The sequence below is a fragment of the Callithrix jacchus genome, chromosome 1, assembly GCF_049354715.1.
Source record: "Callithrix jacchus isolate 240 chromosome 1, calJac240_pri, whole genome shotgun sequence".
In the NCBI taxonomy this organism is placed as follows: Eukaryota; Metazoa; Chordata; class Mammalia; order Primates; family Cebidae; genus Callithrix; species Callithrix jacchus.
Window position 1 is genome coordinate 126,146,795 of NC_133502.1, and position 18,552 is coordinate 126,165,346.

At 54.3% G+C, this 18,552-nt stretch overlaps 1 protein-coding gene and 1 pseudogene across 3 annotated transcripts in view; one reads left to right on the top strand and one right to left on the bottom strand.

The window, feature by feature from the left end:
• The window catches only part of LOC103791116 (transient receptor potential cation channel subfamily M member 6-like), a 65,696-nt pseudogene extending 47,321 nt beyond the window's left edge, over positions 1-18,375 (bottom strand). Inside the window, exons 1-2 of the transcript XR_013534484.1 lie at positions 18,167-18,375; positions 16,453-16,596 (exon numbers count right to left, since the gene is read on the bottom strand). The product of XR_013534484.1 is annotated as a transient receptor potential cation channel subfamily M member 6-like (transcript). The remainder of the gene's footprint in view (positions 1-16,452; positions 16,597-18,166) is intronic.
• On the top strand, positions 366-7,145 carry LOC118154754 (spermatogenesis-associated protein 31A1-like). 2 transcript variants are annotated; one of them, XM_078369916.1, is made up of 4 exons: positions 366-609; positions 1,720-1,795; positions 2,356-2,416; positions 3,557-7,145. In XM_078369916.1, exons 1-4 carry the CDS (start codon positions 379-381, stop codon positions 7,098-7,100), a joined length of 3,912 nt encoding a protein of 1,303 aa, XP_078226042.1. In that variant the 5' UTR covers positions 366-378; the 3' UTR covers positions 7,101-7,145. The 2 variants fall into 2 exon arrangements, with proteins under 2 accessions (XP_078226042.1, XP_054112532.2); XM_054256557.2 differs by having other exon boundaries at positions 392-609; positions 1,702-1,795.
• Positions 18,376-18,552: the final 177 nt, after the last annotated feature.

Sequence of the window (18,552 nt, forward strand, 5' to 3'; positions counted from 1 at the left end):
CATTGTGTGGGAAAGCTGGAGTTGAGGACGAATGAGATTCTGAGAATAAAAATCCCTGGTACATAGTCAAAGATTCAGAGTCAACTTCAGATTTTCAAGGATTATAAAATAGATAACCTCATACCACCGTCTCCAACAGATAAAAGGAACCAGATAATATCTGTGTTCCAGGGAGAAAGAACAGAAAATTGGCTGAGTTCTGTCACTGACAAAACTTAGCGGGAAGGAGGAATCTGGAAGGTGGGAGGGTGGAGGGATCCCGGGCTTGTGCTTCAGCCTCCCCCTCTCGCTGCCCCTCCCCCATCAGGGGCCCTTTGTGATGTGAAGGCCCCAGCTCTGTGATGCAGGCCTGGGTCCCAGTCCCTAGTCTGCAAGGGAATGCCCAGAGCTCAGTTGCTTGAAGGCAGCATACCTATTCAGATGGCGAATATTCCGTTTCCTCTAAAATTTCTTAGTGATTTCTGGATAAACACCCCCAGCTTTACACCATGGGTGTTGGATATCTTCCTAACCCTGGTATTTGTCGTGGAGTTGTATTTCCTATTAGTCCCCTGCCTCTCTTACTTCCGTCGTGATCCACCCTCACCATTGCCCGGGGAGAAGAGAATGGTAAGGAGCCCTCAGGCCAGACACACACAGCACAATTCTCTCCTTTCTTTCTATTATTAGCTCTACTTTTCCAAATCCAGTGGAGACACTTCCGCAATGGGAAGTGTCAGGAGAGACCAGAACATGGTCCTTCCAGGGAGAGGCAGAGCAGCCAGGGGTTGGACGGGACTGGGATTTCCATCCCAAGCTCTAAGTCCATCTGTGGGGGGAGCACAGGAGGCGTCAGGGCCAAACTAAACACCAGGACTCACTGGTGAGGACCAGTCAGGACATGGGGAAGGTCTCTGTGTGTGTGGGGGGGGGCGCTCATAAGCCCCTTCCTGGGGCAGGTGGCTGGGGGCCCAGCCTTGTCTGTCTGGGGTGATCTGGGGGCTGTGCTGAGCCTCCGAAAGCCGCACACCTGGGCCTGGAGTCTCCTCTGATCTCCTGAGAAGCAGAATCCTACCTGACAGCTCAGGTGTGCCAGCGGGCCTGAGCCTAGGTGTTCGTCGAGTAGAGGAGCACCTCTACCATTACTTACATTATATTATATATTATACATTACGTATATTATAGTTTACATATGAAATATATATAATACATGTACTTCCTCATATAGTAAACCCCTCCTTGTGGTGGGTTTTATTGTTTGTTTTTTGAGACGGAGTCTCACTCTTGTCACCCTTGCTGGAATGCAATGGCGATCTTGACTCACTGCAGCCTCTGCTTCCCAGGTTCCAGCAGTTCTCTTGCCTCAGCCTCCGGAGTAGCTGAGATCACAGGCACGTGCCACCATGCCCGGCTAATTTTTGTTATTTTTAGTAGACAGTTTCACTATGCTGGCGAGGCTGTTCTCAAACTTCTGATCTCAGGTGATCCACCCTTCTTGGCTTCCCCAAACGCTCAGATTACAGGCGCGAGCCACCGCGTCTGGCCCCCTCTTCGTGTTTTTCTAAGAGAAGCAGTTTATCATCCACTTAAACAGGAGTGGGAGGAAGCACACCGCTCCCTGAGCAAGATGAGAGAGCTGAGCGGTTCGTGAGCGCCGTGGCTGGACTGGGGGCGGAGAGGGAGAGAGCTGCTCTCAGCCCCTCGCCCTTTCTTGTCTCCCAGGGTCACCTTCTCTCCCAGGGTCATCTTCTGTCCCAGTGTCAATGTCAGTGGAGGGGGAGGCCCCAAGGCAGGAAGAAAGACTACAGTCTGAAAGGTAAGGCTCTGCCGGGGTACACTAGAGTTCATTTGATCTCGTCTGTCCCCAGAGAGCAGCGACTCTGTCTGACGAAGTCAATTGAAGAAGCCTGAGGTGGGGGCTCCTAGGAAGGAAATCAGAACCCTGGGTCCCTCTCAGATTCCGTGCTGGCATGAAACCATGGTGGGCCAAGAACTGGGTGTTCCCCAGCAGGGCACAGTGTAGGGGGAGGAGACCAATGCCTGCCTGAATCAGGACGGGGGATGAGGGGGCTGTGGACAGCTGTTCAACTCTGCTAAGGCTGATTCCTCTTTGAGAGCACCCCAGTCCTTTCTCCCCACAGGGCAGCTGTGAGAACTATGGGGATGGGAAGGTCTGTGTGTGGAAGCCCTTTGTAAACAACAAAGCCTTGCCCTCCATGCCTCGCTATCACCGTCCAGGCCATGTGGCCTTGGACACAGACACGTGGTTTCCGGGGTCTGACTCCCCATGGCCTTCCCTCAAGAAACATCCACTCGGCCTCCTGTGAGATCCCAGGCCCCTCCCTCACTGCCCTAACCCGGTCTCCTAATTTCCAGATTGTACAGACCTCCTGACAGGCCTGGAGGGGATTCTGAACTTGCTTCTACAACTAGAGCGGTGAGGCACTTCCCCTTCCCTGCATCCTTCTTACCGGGCTGGGATTTGACCCCAGCGCCTTACGGCAGCCTGGAGCTAACCTGGGATGGGGAGACCAGGGGGACAAAGAATGGGAGTAAAACCCTGAAGCAAGGGGTAGAAGAAGAATTGGGGAGTCTGGGTGCAGCGCGGTGGAGGGGCATAGGAGGAGAACTGGGGAGTCTGGGTGTGGGGCGGTGGAAGCACACAGGAGGAGAATTGGGCAGTCAGCATGTGGGGTGGTGGAGGGGCATAGGAGGAGAATTGGGCAGTCAGCATGTGGGGTGGTGGAGGGGCATAGGAAGAGAATTGGGCAGTCAGCATGTGGGTGGTGGGGGGCATAGGAGGAGAATTAGGCAGTCAGCATGGGGGGTGGTGGAGGGGCATAGGAGGAGAATTGGGCAGTCAGCATGTGCGGTGGTGGGGAGGCATAAGAGGAGAATTGGGCAGTCAGCATGTGGGGTGGTGGGGGGGCATAAGAGGAGAATTGGGCAGTCAGCATGTGGGGTGGTGGGGGGGCATAAGAGGAGAATTGGGCAGTCACCATGTGGGGTGGTGGGGGGCATAAGAGGAGAATTGGGCAGTCACCATGTGGGGTGGTGGAGGGGCAGAGGAGGAGAATTGGGCCGTCAGCAGGTGGGGTGGTGGAGGGGCATAGGAAGAGAATTGGGCAGTCAGCATGTGGGGTGGGGGGGCATAGGAGGAGAATTGGGCAGTCACCATGTGGGGTGGTGGAGGAGCACAGGAGAAGAATTGGGGAGTCAGCATGTGGGGTGGTGGAAGGGCATAGGAGGAGAATTGGGCGGTCAGCATGTGGGGTGGTGGAGGTGCATAGGAGGAGAACTGGGGAGTCAGGGTGTGGGGCGGTGGAGGGGCATAGGAGAATTTGGTGGTCTAGGTGTGGGGCGGTGGAGGGGCATAGGAGAATTTGGGGGTCTGGGTGTGGGGCGGTGGAGGGGCACAGGAGGAGAATTGGAGAGTCAGTGTGTGGGGCAGTGGAGGGGCATAAGAGAATTGGGGGGTCTGGGTGTGGGGAGGTGGAGGGGCCGGGGCCCACGTGCCCACTCTGCCCTATGGCCCTACCTGCTCCTGGCTGCAGCTTGTGCCTCCTGCCTCCTGCAGCATCCTGGGGCCGCATCCTGAGAAAGGCGACTTTGGTCAGCTCTCTGGTCCAGATCCCCCAGGTGAGGAGTGCAAAAGAACGCCTGATGGAACCTCCCAGTCCCCTCAGGAGCCGATGCGAGATGCCACTCCCGTGCTTTCCTCATTAGCTTCCCCGGATCCTCAAATCCAGCATCCTTCGCCTCTGGTCTCCACCCCATCACCAGGCCCAACGGCCACCTCAGTCTCCCCTCTTAGTGCCTCCCAACCACCAGAGCCTTCCCTTCCCCTGGAACACCCCTCACCTGAGCCACCTGCGCTTTTCCCTAACCCACCACACACCCCTGATCCTCTGGCCTGCTCTCCGCCTCCTCCGAAAGGCTTCATTGCTCCTCCCCTGCGGGACTCCACTCCGACGACTCCATCTCACTGTGACTCAGTGGCACTTCCACTGGGCACCATCCATCAGAGCTCATCTCCGTGTGAGGATTTGGCGACTTCTGGCCCAGCCATCTCAGGCCGTGGCGGCTCAAGCAGTCATGCCTCTGTGTCTGCATCCTGGTGTCAGGAAACTACCAGAACCTGGCGTGTCTCCAACCCATCGGTCCAGCAAGATCATCTTTCCGGCCACCCACCAGAAACATCGTCCTCGGGAGACCCCACAAACAGTCAGATGGAAGCTGAAAGCCCCTTTTTGCACAGCTCTGATGGCCAGAATGTCGTGGGAATACAAGTCACAGAAAGAGCCAGGATCAACATTCGGGAGGAAAAAGAAAAAGATGGATCATTTCCAAAACAAACGAACACAGAAAAGCACTTGAATTCTTTGGGGAATTTGGTGAAATCATTGAATGCTGAGCAGGACACCACAACCCTAAAACCCGTCTGGGACACGGAAGACTTGAAACAATCGTCCAGTCCTCAGAAGCTCTCGGATCCTGGAATCCTGAAGGAACATTTTCAGAAGAATTATAGCCAGCTTTTCTGGGGCCTCCCCTCTCGGCACAGCGAATCCTTGGAGGCTAATGCCTGGGTGTCTGAGAGACCTTATACTTTACAGTCTCCTCCTTTCTTGTTCAATGGCATTCCCGATGTCCGCCCAGTTCAAACAGAGACTACAATGTCTCCACTGCTTTACCAGGCCCAGCGCCCGTCCCATCTGAGGCCTGAGTCCCCACCCTTTATTTCGCCCACACCCCAATTCCGGCTCTCACACGTGGCTCAGGCGGAGGTTCAGGCCCGTCTTCCATCCTCTTTCCCAGTCCAAGCTCCTGCTCTTGCATCCCCGATTAATAATTCTGGAGTAGCTTGCCCTGCGTCGCAGAATAAGACGCAAGCTCTCACCCTACCTGATATGCAGCGCCCTGGATGGTCTTCTAAACAACCAGAAGGTGGGTTGGCTTTACCCTCTAGGGCCCAAAAACCTCAGGATGTCTTTAGCGCCTCCACTCCTAACCTTCCCCAGGACAGCTTGACAGCAATCATTCCTGAGAACTTTCCAGTCAGTCCTGAACTCCGGAGCAACCTGGGAACGACCCAAGAGTCTCCGGATCTGATGCAGCCTCAGGAGAAACTGCCAGGGACAAGTCAGGCCAGGGGCAAACTCAGACCCTTGCAGTTCTCCGAGTCCTCGGGCGAAAGCAGCAAGGACATACAGAAGGTGACGTTCCCGCTAGAGAGTAATCCGTGTACACCTCTGGGACAAATTCGGGGGCAGACCACACAAAATCTAGCCAGGTGCATAGAAAGCTTCCCAGGGAAGGTTCTGGGGGCAGAACCTCAAGTCTCTGAGGAATCGGAAAGAGACTTGAAAATGCCCTTGAGGAGAGACTCGGAAAGTGATTTATTAAGACGAACAGAGACAAATCGTTTGGAAAACATCCTGAAAGCCCACGTGGGCATGAAGTTGAGCCAGATCAGTGAGGGCTTTATCCCCATTCGTGTGCGTCGATCCTGGCTTGCTGTCAACCAGGCTTTTCCCGTGTCCAACACCCACATGAAGACCAGCAATCTAACACCCCCGAAAAGTGAAAGAGCCAGTGTGAACACATCCCAGGAGCTTTCCTTCCTCGATCCGTGCACTCGACAGGTGCTGGGACACCATATTGTGAGGCTGTGGGCCAAACACAACTGGAGCCTAGCCCTCAGGGTCCTCAAGCCCATTAAGCTCTTTAAACTGGAAAAGGTTTCATCCTTATCCCTAACACAGCTTGCCGGTCCCTCCTCAGCCACCTATGAATCTCAGCCTAGCTCAAAAGTTGAGAAGGTCACATTCCTAAGAGGATCACCACCGGCAGGTCTGAGAAAGCAGGTGCTGACCACAGCATCTGTTCAGACGCCAGACAGTCTTCTGGTGTCTTCACCCACATTTACGAAGTTCCAGACGGCCCCACAAGGGATCCCGTCTTGGAATGCCCATGGGCCCTTGAAGCCTCCTCCAGCTGGACAGGAGGACAGGTGGCCTTCTAAGCCCCTCACATGCAGCCTCACAGGCAGCGCCCAGCAGAGCAGGAGCTTAGGAGCCCAGTCTTCAAGGGCTGGAGAGACCATGGAGGCAGCGCCACAACCCAGAGATCCCTTGGAAACCTTTATGCTGGCAAACCTCCAAGCCACACGTCAGGATGTAAGTGGTTCAGAGGCTCCACGGACCAGTAAAGGCTCTCAACTCCCTAACTCAGAGACCCAGCCTCAAGTTTGTGGCGCCGTTGTGCTCCCTCCAGATGGCTTTACTGACATTCCCCTTGCTACAGAGAGTTTGGCTTCTCAAGTGCCCCACGGCCGTCTCCAGAGCATGCCTACCGGGAACATGCAGGCTTGCCGGGAGCTACATGACCTTATGGCAGCCAGAAGGAGCAACCTGGGGTACAAGGAGCCCAAGAACCCGAAATGTCAAGGCTCATGCAAGAGCCAGAGCCGGATGTTTACCCCGACTCACAACAGTGAGAACCCAACGAAGCCCAACTTAGAAAAACGTGAAGAAAGGCTTGAAGAACTGAGGACTCCCCAACTCACCCCAGTCAGGAAAACAGAAAAAACCCGTCAGGATGAAGGCCTCCGGCTGCTGCCGTCAAAGAAACAGCCTCCTGCAATAAGCGACTTCGGAGAAAACATCAAACAATTCTTTCAGCAGGTCTTTTCAGTGAAAAAAAGCAAGCCAGTTCCAGTCACTGCCAAGAGCCAGAAAATAGTGAAAAACAGATCACATGTGTACAGCCGCTGTGCTGAAGCCGAGGGGCTCACGGCAGCAGCTGGACACATGCCGGAGAAAAAAGTGACACTTTGCCGTGAGCATCGTGCCTCTCACGTAAATCAGCACAAACTGGAGTTCCAAGCCCCAGTCTGTGGGTTTCCCTGCAACCGCAGGCACCTCTTCCTGGTGGAGGTGGTGGTCTATGCGGCCAGCAGTCAACAAGCCACTCTCAAGAGCCAGAGTTACCTCAACAGAGAGAAGCATATCCGAGATCAACAGTCCTTGAAAAGTGTCCGGCGCAACAATGACCAACGGGGCCAGGACAGCCCCAACTCTTGCTCCCCCAAGAAGGCTGTCTCACAGAAGGTCAAGTAGTCTTCTGTGAAAACACAGAACTTTTAATATTCCAAAAGAAATAAATATCTCCTTTTTTCCCCCCCATACAAGGATAATGGCTTTCATTTGTGTCGTGCTTGGTGTGGGCTTGTTTTCTAGAAGTGACAGGACATGGAGGGATTCTGAGAGTGGTGTTGTAAGCCCACCTTCATCCTGAGTTCCTTCACTGAAACTTAGGTTTCCACAATACTGTCTTTACACAGACCACAAAAAATTCTAAAAACGAGATGAGAACACCTACGAAGATCCCACTCAGAGATATGGTTCAACCCGTCTTTCTACTACTTACTCTCTACCTCAAACTTTATGCAGCTGTAGGAAGAAGGTTTGCAGAGATGTCATAGGACTGAATATCTCCATGCAGGCTCCAGGAACTGCCAACGGTCAAGTAGCTTCATGTGTCACAAAATAGTGGAAGCTCGGGTGGGAGAGTGTGGGCCCTGAGTTCAGAAGCCAGGGAAGTCTTGACCCTGGATATCCTCGGGGAGAGTAGATAATGCCTGCCCTTGGGAAGCCCCTTCTCTCCCTCACAAAGGCTGGGACGGAGATGGGCCCTCTTAGCTCAGCCTACATACAAAGCACAAAGTCCCCATCCCACTGCCTCTCCCTTTCTTGCACTCTGGAGTGGGGGTGGGGACAGACCGTCCAGCACTGTGGATGTAAACGTGGGGGGTGGGGGGAGGCCTTCACAAAGGCTGCTGAGGACCGTGAGCTCCCCTGCCCGAAATGAGTGAATGACCCTGCTCCTGGGTCACCTGCCTTTGTCTATCTCACCTATGTGTGTCTCAGCTTCAGAGAAGTAGTTCTGGGTGAATGGGGCAGGCCATGCCTGTGTGTGCAGAGGCTTCCGATGGTGGGACTCTGTAGAACTACAGCGGGAGCGGGATGCAGACAAAGAATTGAAAAGGAGGCAAAGTGGTGTGAGGCCTCCATAGGCGGTGCCATGACCTGGGAGCCTCTGACATTCCAACCCCTTCCACAGGCATAGAGGGGCCTATGGCTCATCCCGGCCCCACCCCAGGGTCTGTCCCTGTTCCAGCTCCCAGACCACAGACCTAAAAATGCATTTACCCCCAACACAGAGGGCCAGACCAGTGAGAAGGCAAAGTGAATAAGGGAAGATGAATTTCTTAACATCTTTAATAAGCTTGCACATAGTAACCTACCGATTTTTTTTTTTTTTTTTTTTTTGAGACAGAGACGGAGTTTCACTCTTTTGCCCCGGCTGGAGTACGGTGGTATAATCTTGGTTCACTGCAACCTCCAGCCCCCTGGGTTCAAGCGATTCTCCTGCCTCAGTTTTCCAAGTGGCTGAGATTATAGGCACCCACCACCAGGCCTGGCTAATTTTTTACATTTTTAATAGAGATGGGGTTTTGCCATGTTGGCCAGGCTGGTGTCAAACTCCTGACCTCCGGTGATCTACCAGCCTTGGCCTCCCAAAGTGCTAGGATTACAGGCATGAGCCACCGCACCTGGCCTACCTATTGAATTTTTAAAAGGATGTGTTGACGATAGGTGAAAAAGCAAGGACTAGGGAACCCCAGGCATGACTCGGGAGTCTGGTGACCTTTAACATACAAGTAGCCCCAGGACGGCCCCCAGGGGAGAGGTGGTGACTTAGAAGGACCCCAGCAGCTGAGCTAGGGTCACACAGCAAATCTCCCCTGGCTCCTGAGGTCCTGTCTTGCCCCACAGACCAGCAGGGGAAGAAGCAGGCAGGCAGGCAGGATTTGAACACACAAGGCAGCTAGAAGTGACCTGTCCAGAATGGGCAGGGGGTGGGCAGGGCAGGAGCCGTCCCCACTCTGTCTCCCTCTGCTTTCAGCACAGCTTCCTCCTCTCTGGGCCCTTTCCCTATGGGAAAGCAGGAGCCCCCCACAAATCGGCGAGAGGAGTGTGAGGTCTCTAGAGGGAGTTTCCGTGCCTTGTGCACATACAGGCGCGCAGGAGGCCCAGTTCCGGGGGCCTCGTTTCCATGGTGGAGAGGACCGTGCCAGGCGGTACCACTGATTTAGATGAAAATGGAAATGGCCCTGCCCCCAGCATGTGGGACTGGTTGGCACTTGGGGTAGAGGGGGCAGTCAGCAACAGTCCCCAGCATGTGGCAGAGATCAGCTCCGGTCCCCCTGGGGAGCTCAGGAGAGAGAGTCACAGACCTGGGACCCTGACTGCTGAGGATGGGCCATGCCTGGCTGCTTGCTGCTGGGTTCCCTCAGGAAACCGATAGGCGAGTTCTGGGATATGGAGGAGCTGGACGTGTGGACCCCACGGCTCAGGCCAGGAGAGGCGCCACAGGAAACGCTGGCCGACCAACAAGAACATAGGAAGGCGCAAGCAAGCCCTTACCCCTCCGCTACTCAGTCTCCCATGGGGTGCAGCGAGGCCAGCAGTGGAGACCACAGAGACCTCCCACAGAAACCTCACAGAGACATCTCGTACAGAGAGCCCACCGGGACCACTCACTGCCACAGAGAGAGACACACTGTGGCCTCCAGAGACCCCACAGAGCTCTCAGAGATCTCATGGTGCCCCACAGAGCCACAGCACTGAGATTCCCAGAGTCCTCACACAGACCCCTTCAGAGAACCCCACAGAGACCACACTGACAGACTTCATTCAGTCCCGCAGAGACCTCCTGCAAATTTCAGAGACCTTCCTTGGTTCTCACACAGAGGCCTCACACCTGACAAAGGCCTCAGAGACTTTACACAGAATCATGAAACAGGGAACTCATGCAAAGACTCATGCAGCTCACCTTGTGATCTGCCTGCCTCAGCCTCCCAAAGTGCTGGGATGACAGGCGTGAGTCACCTCGCCCAGCCTCTCTTTTATTTTTAAGTTGGAGTCTTGCTCTTTCACTCAGGCTGGAATGCAGTGGCATGATCTCAGCTCACTGCCATCTCCAACTCCCAGGTTCAAGTCATTCTCCTGCCTCAGCCTCCCTAGTAGCTGGGATACAGGTATGCACCACCACGTGGGCCAAGCTAATTTTTGGTATTTTTAATAGAGACGGGTTTTTACCATGTGGGCCAGGCTGGTCTCAAACTCCTGATCTCAAGTGATTCACCCGCCATGGCCTCCCAAGGTGCTGGGATTATAGGCATGAACCACCGCACCCAGACTGGTCCTGTAATTCTCTCTGGGCACCCTGGCCCTGTGAGCTGGAGGAGGGCAGGCAGGGCCAGGCCCTGAGCAGCCCCTGACAGGTGTTGAGTGAATGAGTAGGGGTGGGGAGGGGAAGCTGGGGAAGGCACCCAGGATGTGTTCCTCCCACCGCCCAGCCTTGTCAGGCCTCCATGTCCTGCTGAGCTCTTGCATGGTGGTCCTTTCCCACTTACAGCTCACTGCCTTAGACTAGGTCCAAGCCGATGGCCCGGCAGAAGTGTCCTCTCTGTTCTTACCCAGTATGACCTAGATGGGAGCCAATAAGCACATGGAATGAGCATAGCCCTGAGGGGTCAAAAATCTGTGAGGAAGAAAGGGAGGGAGGGAGGGAAGGAGGGAGGAAAGGAGGTACCAGAGGGAAGGAGGGAGGCCAGAAGGAAGGAAGGAAGGAAGGAAGGGAGGGAGGGAGGGAGGGAGGGAGGGAGGGAAGGGAGGGAGGGAGGGAGGGGGCAATGAATGAATGCACATACAAAGGAATGAGTGAATGAATGCCCAAACCAAGAAATGAGTGAATGAATGCACACACAAAGGAATGAATGAATACACACACCAAAGAATGAATGAATGAATGCACACAAATGAATTAATGCACACAAAGGAAAGAGCCAATGTATGAACATGCCACTTGTGGGGCGTGAAGAGGCCTCAAGAGACCCCCAGTTTAGGGGGCCCCACATTGTGCCCTCGCTGCTGAGGGACCTGGACATGCCAGTGCCTGGGAGAAGGGCTTGGGCTTGGAATGAATTGGGTCACAGGCGACTCATCAAGTGTCACAAGTAACCCTGAGCAGCAGGCTTCCCCTCCCGAGCCTTAGCCCCACCAGATGTAACATGGATTAGAAGAGCGACCTCATGGCGCTTTTCTGAAAATTCAGTAGGTGAAACTTGGTGTCTCATGCCTGTAATCCCAGCACTTTGGGAGGCCAAGGCGATTAGATCACTTGAGCCCAGGAGTTTGAGACTAGCCTGGGAAACAGTGAGACCCTGTTTTTGTTTAAAAAAAACAAAAATGAAAATTCAATGGGGTGCCGGGTGTGCCAGTTCTAGAGCTGTGCCATTTGTTTATTTGGTTCAACCCAAGCCACTTCAAACAACTGCGCCCCCCCGCCCCCAGCCAGTGGGCCAGGCCTCTCAGTGTCACTCTGGCTGAGGGTGTGTGTGTGTCTGTCCTTCCTTTAACTGTCCTCATTCTTTCCATCTCGTGTGTGTGTGTGTGTGTGTGTGTGTGTGTGGTCTTTACTCATACACACACACCTGTTGAATTTGCATGCTCTGACACACAGACACAAAGTCATACTTTCTTTTCAAAAATTTTTACTTTTAGAGGCACAGTCTTGCTCTGTCGCCCAGGCTGGAGTGCAATGGCACAATCACAGATCACTGCAGCCTTGAACTCCTAGGCTCAAGCGATCCTCCTGAGTCAGCCTCCTGAGTAGCTGGGACAACAGGCATGCATCCCCATGCCTGGCTAATTTTTTTTTTTTTTGGTAGAGGTGGGGTCTTGCTATGTTGCCCAGGCTTGTACACTCCTGCTTCTGTATGTATGTATGCAGGTATGTATGTATCCTCTTTTTTGAAAATGATTTTATTGAATCTTTCTTTAAGCACGGACTTTTCTGAAGCTCTGGGGACACCTGGAAGAGGAAGGGAGGGTTCTGGATACCCGCTAGGACCACATTGGCCCTGGGTGCAGGACAAGCCCAGGCAAGAGAAACAGACCCTGCTGAGGGGTCTCCTCTTTGCCTCCTCCCTAGGTCCCAGCTAGGTGGTCTCCTCGGTTCACTGCCGGCCAGGGTCAGGCAGTGCATGGCCAAGCCAACCGCTATGTCATCATTCCAGGGGAAAGGGGCTTGAAGGCTGCGTCATGGGGTGATGGGAACCTGGATTTAGTTGGTGTGACCTGAGCTCAGGTTTCAGCATTTCCACATCCTGGCGGCGGGGCCTTCGGGTGGGAATTCCTCCTCTGCAAAATGAGAGCTTGTGAGAATTAAACTGGCCCCGGCATTTAGGAAACAGCCCTGTGATGTAGGTTCATGCTCTCATGACCCAATTACTTCCCAAATGCAAAAAATTAGCTAGGAGCAGTGGTGGGCACCTGTAATTCCAGCTACTCAGGAAGCAAAGACAGAAAATTGCTTGAATCCAGGAGGCAAAGGTTGCAGTGAGCTGAGATGGTGCTACTGCACGCCAGCCTAGGCAACAGAGCAAGGCTCTGTCTCACGAAAAAGAAAAAAAGGGGGGGAGAAAACAAAAGAAATGGAAGGAGATGAAAAGGAATATATGTAACATAGGCAAGGACTTCATGACTGAAACACCAAAATCGTTGGCAACAAAAGCCAAAATAGACAACTGGGACCTAATTAAACTCCAGAGCGTCTGTACAGCAAAAGAAACAATCAACAGAATGAACCAGCAACCAACGGAATGGGAAAAAATTTTGCAATCTACCTATCTGACAAAGGGCTAATATCCAGAATCTACAAAGAACTAAAACAGATATACAAGTAGAAAGCAAACAAACCCATCCAAAAGTGTGAGAAAGATATGGACAGACACTTTTCAAAAGAAGGCATATATGAGGCCAACAAACATATGAAAAAATGCTCATCATCACTGATTATTAGAGAAATGCAAATCAAAACCACATTGAGATACCATCTCATGCCAGTCAGAATGGCGATCATTAAAAAATCTGGAGACAACAGATGCTGGAGCGGATGTGGAGAAATAGGAACACTTTAACACTGCTGGTGGGAGTGTAAACTAGGTCAACCATTGTGGAAGACAGTGCGGCGCTTCCTCAAGGACCTAGAAATAGAAATTCCATTTGACCCAGCAATCCCATTACTGAGTAATATACGCAGAGGACTATAAATCATTCTATTATAAGGACACATGCACACATATGTTCATAACGGCACTGTTTACAATAGCACATACCTGGAACCAAACCAAATGCCCATCGACGATAGACTGGACGAGGAAAATGTGGCACATATATACCATGGAATACTATGCAGCCATAAGAAATGATGAGTTCATGTCACTTGTAGGGACATGAATGAATCTGGAAACCAGCATTCTCAGCAAACTGACACTAGAACAGAAAATCAAACACCACATGTTCTCACTCATAGGCGGGTGTTGAACAATGAGAACACATGAACACAGGGAGGGGAACATCACACACTGGGGTCTGTTGCGGGGGCCAAGGGAGGGACAGCGGGGGAAAATGGGGAGGTTGGGGAGAGATAACATGGGGGAGAAATGCCAGATGTGGGTACAGGGGGATGGAGGCAGCGAACCACATCCCCATGTGTGTACCTATGCAACAATCCTGCATGATCTGCAAATGTAACCCAGAACCTAAAGTACAATTAAAAAAAAACAAAAAGATTTGCAAGGAATCAAAAAGCATTTAAATATCCACATGAAGGTATTTATCAGCGAGACTGATACCGCAAAGAAAAGAAAATCAAATCAGTGATACTAAGAATACATTGGAGAAGTCCTCCAAGAATGTAGAGGAAAAGGATAACAGAATGAAAGTGATGACGACGAGAGCGCTGTGAAACCCAATTTTAAAACTCCAAGATTAATACAATAAAATTTTCACAGTAGAACAACAAACTAATGAAAAACACAACAACAGAGAGAACATTTTTTTCTTGACCTTTAAAAAAAATCATGTTCCATAAAAAGAAATCCTCACGTAGACATATCCTGGCAGAATACGTATTGAAATGCTGGAAAACTTTAAACCATTCCCGGATCTGAGAAAAGTACTTAGAAATGAATGAAAATCAGGCTGACCCTGGCTTTTCCTCTGTGCTAGAAAATTCAGGGAAACACTAGAATACCATCTACATAGTTGAGGGGAAGGGTTAGAAACCCAAGTAACCAGAGATTTTGGAAACACACTTGCGTAGCCTGACATCTGTGAAAATAACATACTTGGCTGTTTTTGCTTTGAGAGTACATATCACCAATAAGCAGCTTAAGAAAAATATTACTTTAGTTCAACCATTATGGAAGACAGTGTGACAATTCATCAAGGATCTAGAACCAGAAATACCATTTGACTGGGGTGACTGTGGTGAGGAAGCAGCAGGGGCAAAGGCCCTGGGGTGGGTGTGGTGAGGAGGCAGCAGGGGCAAAGGCCCTGGGGTGAGAAGGCAGCTGGGGCAAAGGCCCTGGGTGATTGTGGTGAGGGGGTAGCTGGGGCAAAGGCCCTGGGGTGGGTTTCGCCAGGAGGCAGCTGGTAGATGTCATCAGCCTGGTGTTCACAGGCATGGCCCAGTTCCCCTAGTCCACTCCCCCCAGGGGCGTCAAAGGTCTCAGCCTTGTACGAGAGATTTCCCAACTTTCCAAACTTGTCAGCCCTCGAGGTTTGTCTTCCTGGGTGAGTTTCTCCTGTGCCTGAGAGGTGGCCCAGGGCCACGTGACAGGGGGAGAAACTAGCCCAGCAGGCCTGGGTTTGCCTACCACTCTTGCCTCTCACTTGCTGTGTGACCTGAGGCAAGTTACCAGACCTCTCTGAATATGTTTTCCTAGCGGAGCTTTTGATACATGCCTGGTGTGGGGTGTGCGGTCAGGAAATGCTGTGTCCCCGCCACTTTTCAATGTTTCCTCTTCTCAGCTGACATTTAAAACAGTTCCCACAGGCTGGGCGCAGAGGCTCACGCCTGTAATCCCAGTACTTTGGGAGGCCAAGCAGTAAGTGCCCCACGGGCAACAGATGTGCTGCCTGGGAAGCAATGCTGGAGGCTGTGCCCACTTGGGCAGATGGTCAAAATGAGGCGGGCACCAGTTTAGCCCAGCCACAGACAAAGATGCTGAGGCTCTGTGCCTCTGTGTCTACCTGGCACAAGATATGGAGCCAGGGCTGAGTGGGCCTCTGTGCTCTGGGCTGACCAAGGATGAGACTGGGGCATGCTGGAGAGAGCTGACTCCCGACAACCCGGGCTTTGTGTGAAGCAGGTAAGGGAGCCCCCCACCACTTATCTCCCCATGCCAGTGGTGCAGTGCCCAGAGCCTGCAATCCTCACTCTGGGTGTGGGCCAAGAAAGAACGGACCCTTTGGCTGGTGCACTAGGCGACCTTCAGGCTATCTGGGACCAGCTCTGACAGCCGCTGCTCTGGGATCAGCTGCCGCAGCAACCTACACACGCCGTGGGGCAGCAGCGGTGGCATCCCTGGACATTGACCTCAGTAGCATGGAACCCAGGACCAGATACTGCCACAGTCAGCCCGCAGGTGCGGGAGGGCAGGAGGCGCTGAGTCACAACTCTGTGGCTGCACTGTGCCCAGCACCTGCAAACCTGTGCTCTGGGCCAGGCCTAAGGAAAAGTGGACCCTAGGGTGGGATGGCGGTACACTCCCCGACCCCCACGCCCTCGGGGAGCAGCCCCGTAAGAATCTGCCATGGGCTCAGCCACAGCTGCAACCTGGAAATGGCGCAAGTCAGTATCAGTGGCAACCCCTGGCCCTGTCCTCCCCCACCAGCAGCAGGAATCCCAGGGCCAGATGTCACCATGGTGCCTAATTTAGGTGGTCGATGGCGCAGCTACAGGGTGATGGAAACTGGCGCTCAGACTCATCCTGGGTGCTGCAGTGGGCCTAGAGCCTGCAACCCCACACTCTGGGCTTGGGCCAAGAAAGCACGGATCTTAGCGTGGGGGGAGGTGCCCTGGGCGACTCCCAAGCTGAGACCAGCCCTGCAGCCTCCCGTACATTCTGCTGCACCTGCCACTTAAGAGATGGCATCCGGCAGCGTGGTGGCAACCCCTGATCCCGCCCGCTTCCTCCAGCAACGCGGACCTAAGGGCCAGACCCTGCTGTAGCGCCTAAATCAGGCCCCGCAGCAGGAGGAGGACTGGTACCGGCGCCCAGCCCCATCCCAGTGGCTGTAGGGTAACCAGCACCTGCAACCAGCACCCTGGACCAGGGACAAAAAGGAACAGAACGGAAACCAGCACTGCCACCCTACAGCTCAACTGTAGCTGCCACCTGCACACGGCGCAGCAGAAGCAGTGGCAACCCCAGCTCTGCCTGCCATAAACAGCGGGGGGGGGGGGACCCAGGGACCAAGGCCGCCTCAGAGGCTGCCACCTGGCCAGCTCTGCACCCGTCCCTGTCCTGGTGGCAGCCAGCCACACTCCCACCTCTCCGGTGCTCTGCAGTCTCCGTCGCTGCCACCCACTGCAGCGAGGCGAGCCGTGGTGCCACAGGCTCCAGCCTCCAGCATGCAGCAGATAGCTCTTCCTTCTCCTGGCATGGAGCAGCTGGGTGGGCAAAGCCAGAAAAGCCTAGAACGGGACACAAGAGAATGGTAGCATTAGACCCCCACCTTGTCATGCTGGCTACTGGGTGGCATGGGCCAGTTTCAGTGAAGGCACTCGCACCCACCCTCCAAAGGTCACAGCATCTCTTTTTGGCCCAAACTGGCTAGGGAGTAGAGACTGGAGACACCATGGTGCCTGGGCTTCCTGCTCCACAGGAACCACGGGGGCCACCCAGGCTGTGCTCGGGAAGCAGGAGCAGCAGAAACTCAACCCCAGCCAGCCCTCCCCACCCATGTGCTGGTTCCCATTCCTGAGACCTCCACCCACAGGGCCCTGTCACCCCATGGTGTCTGCTACAGAAATGTGTGCCCGCCATGCAGCAGCAGATGGCCCTTTAAAGAGTTTAGAGTCCGGGGAGAGGAGGAACACTCCTCTCTCAGAGACCACCGCTGTCTCTGCAGCCTCCGACAGAGCCCCTAACCCGCTGCCACCGGCAGTGTAGCCCAAGGATAGCGCCAACACCCCATCCCCCACCACCGGCAGGGCAGCCCCAGGATAGTGCCAATACCCCATCCCCCACCACCGGCAGTGTAGCATGTCATGGCAGCCCCTAACCTGCCCCTGCCTTAGACACTGCAGCACTCGATGGCACCCACAAGCCACCCCCCTACCATGGGCACCACAGCCCGGGATAGCACCCCAACAAGCTCCCTGGAGTGGGCAGTGGAGCCACAGATAGCGTCCCCAAGCAGACCCCCACCACAGGCAGTGATGCCCCCATATGGCACCCGAACCACCCCCCACTGTGGGCGCTGCAACCCTGAATAGTGAGTGCCCTAACTCACTCCCCGTCGGGAACAGTGCGGCCCTGGATAGCGCCTCCAACCAACTCCCTGCCTTGGGCAGGGCAGCCACCGATAGCACTCCAAACTCCCTCTCCACCTTGGGAAGTACCCCCATGGCTAGCTCTGGTAGCCCCTGATAGCGCACCCAACCCGCCCTTGCCACAACCCACACAGCCCGGAATAGCACACTCACCCGCTCTTTACCAGGCAGCGCAGATCCCTGAGAGCACCTGACCCACCCGACCCCTCCCCACCACTCAGGCTGTGTATTGGGCCCCAAGAGTGCCCCCACCAACCCTCTACCCCACTCCACAGGCAGTCCAACCCTGTGTAGCTCTCCCGACAAGCCCCCCCAACCTCTGTCTCAGTGTAGTCCCCATGTCGCCTTTAACGCCACCCCTCCCCCCCAACAGCAGTCTAGCACCCCCTAAACCATCCTCCATCGCCAGCATTGTAGCCTCAGACAGTGCCCCCCAACCCACTCCCCATATGGGCGATGCAGCCTTGGATAGTGCCCCCAACCAGCTCCCAGACACAGGCAATGATGTCGTGGATCTCACACCAGCCCCCCCGCCCCCCCGCCACTGGGGGCAACGTAACACCTGACAGCACCCCGAACCCATCCCTCGCCGCTGGCAGTGTTGCACCCCATAGTGCCACCAACCCATCCCAGACAAAGCAGGGAGCCGCGGAGAAGTAGGAGGGAGGTCTGGAGGATTCCCGGTGGGGTACTAGTCCCCGCCACTTACCGCAGAGACCTGTCTCGTCCTCCACCATCACGTTGAAGCCACCACGGCCTCTCCAAAGAAACTCACTCTCACCGCGCCGCCGAGGCCGGGCCAGGCTGGGGCTGCCGCCGCCGCCGCCCCCACCTCCGCTGACTTGGCTGCAGCCCGCCGCCTTCTCTCTGGCCCGGCCGGGTGGGCTTCCGTAGGGGCACGCACGCTGACAGGCACTCGCCTCAAGGCTGAAGCACCACACCCTCTTAAAGGGGCCGCAGCTCAGCCTGGCTAGAATAGCCTCGGGTTGGATGAGAACAAGTTTTAGGTTAGCCAATCAGACCATAGAAATAAAGCCCAATTAGAGTAGACCTTGAAGTTTGCTCTCATCCAATCCGAACATGTAGTCTAGGAAC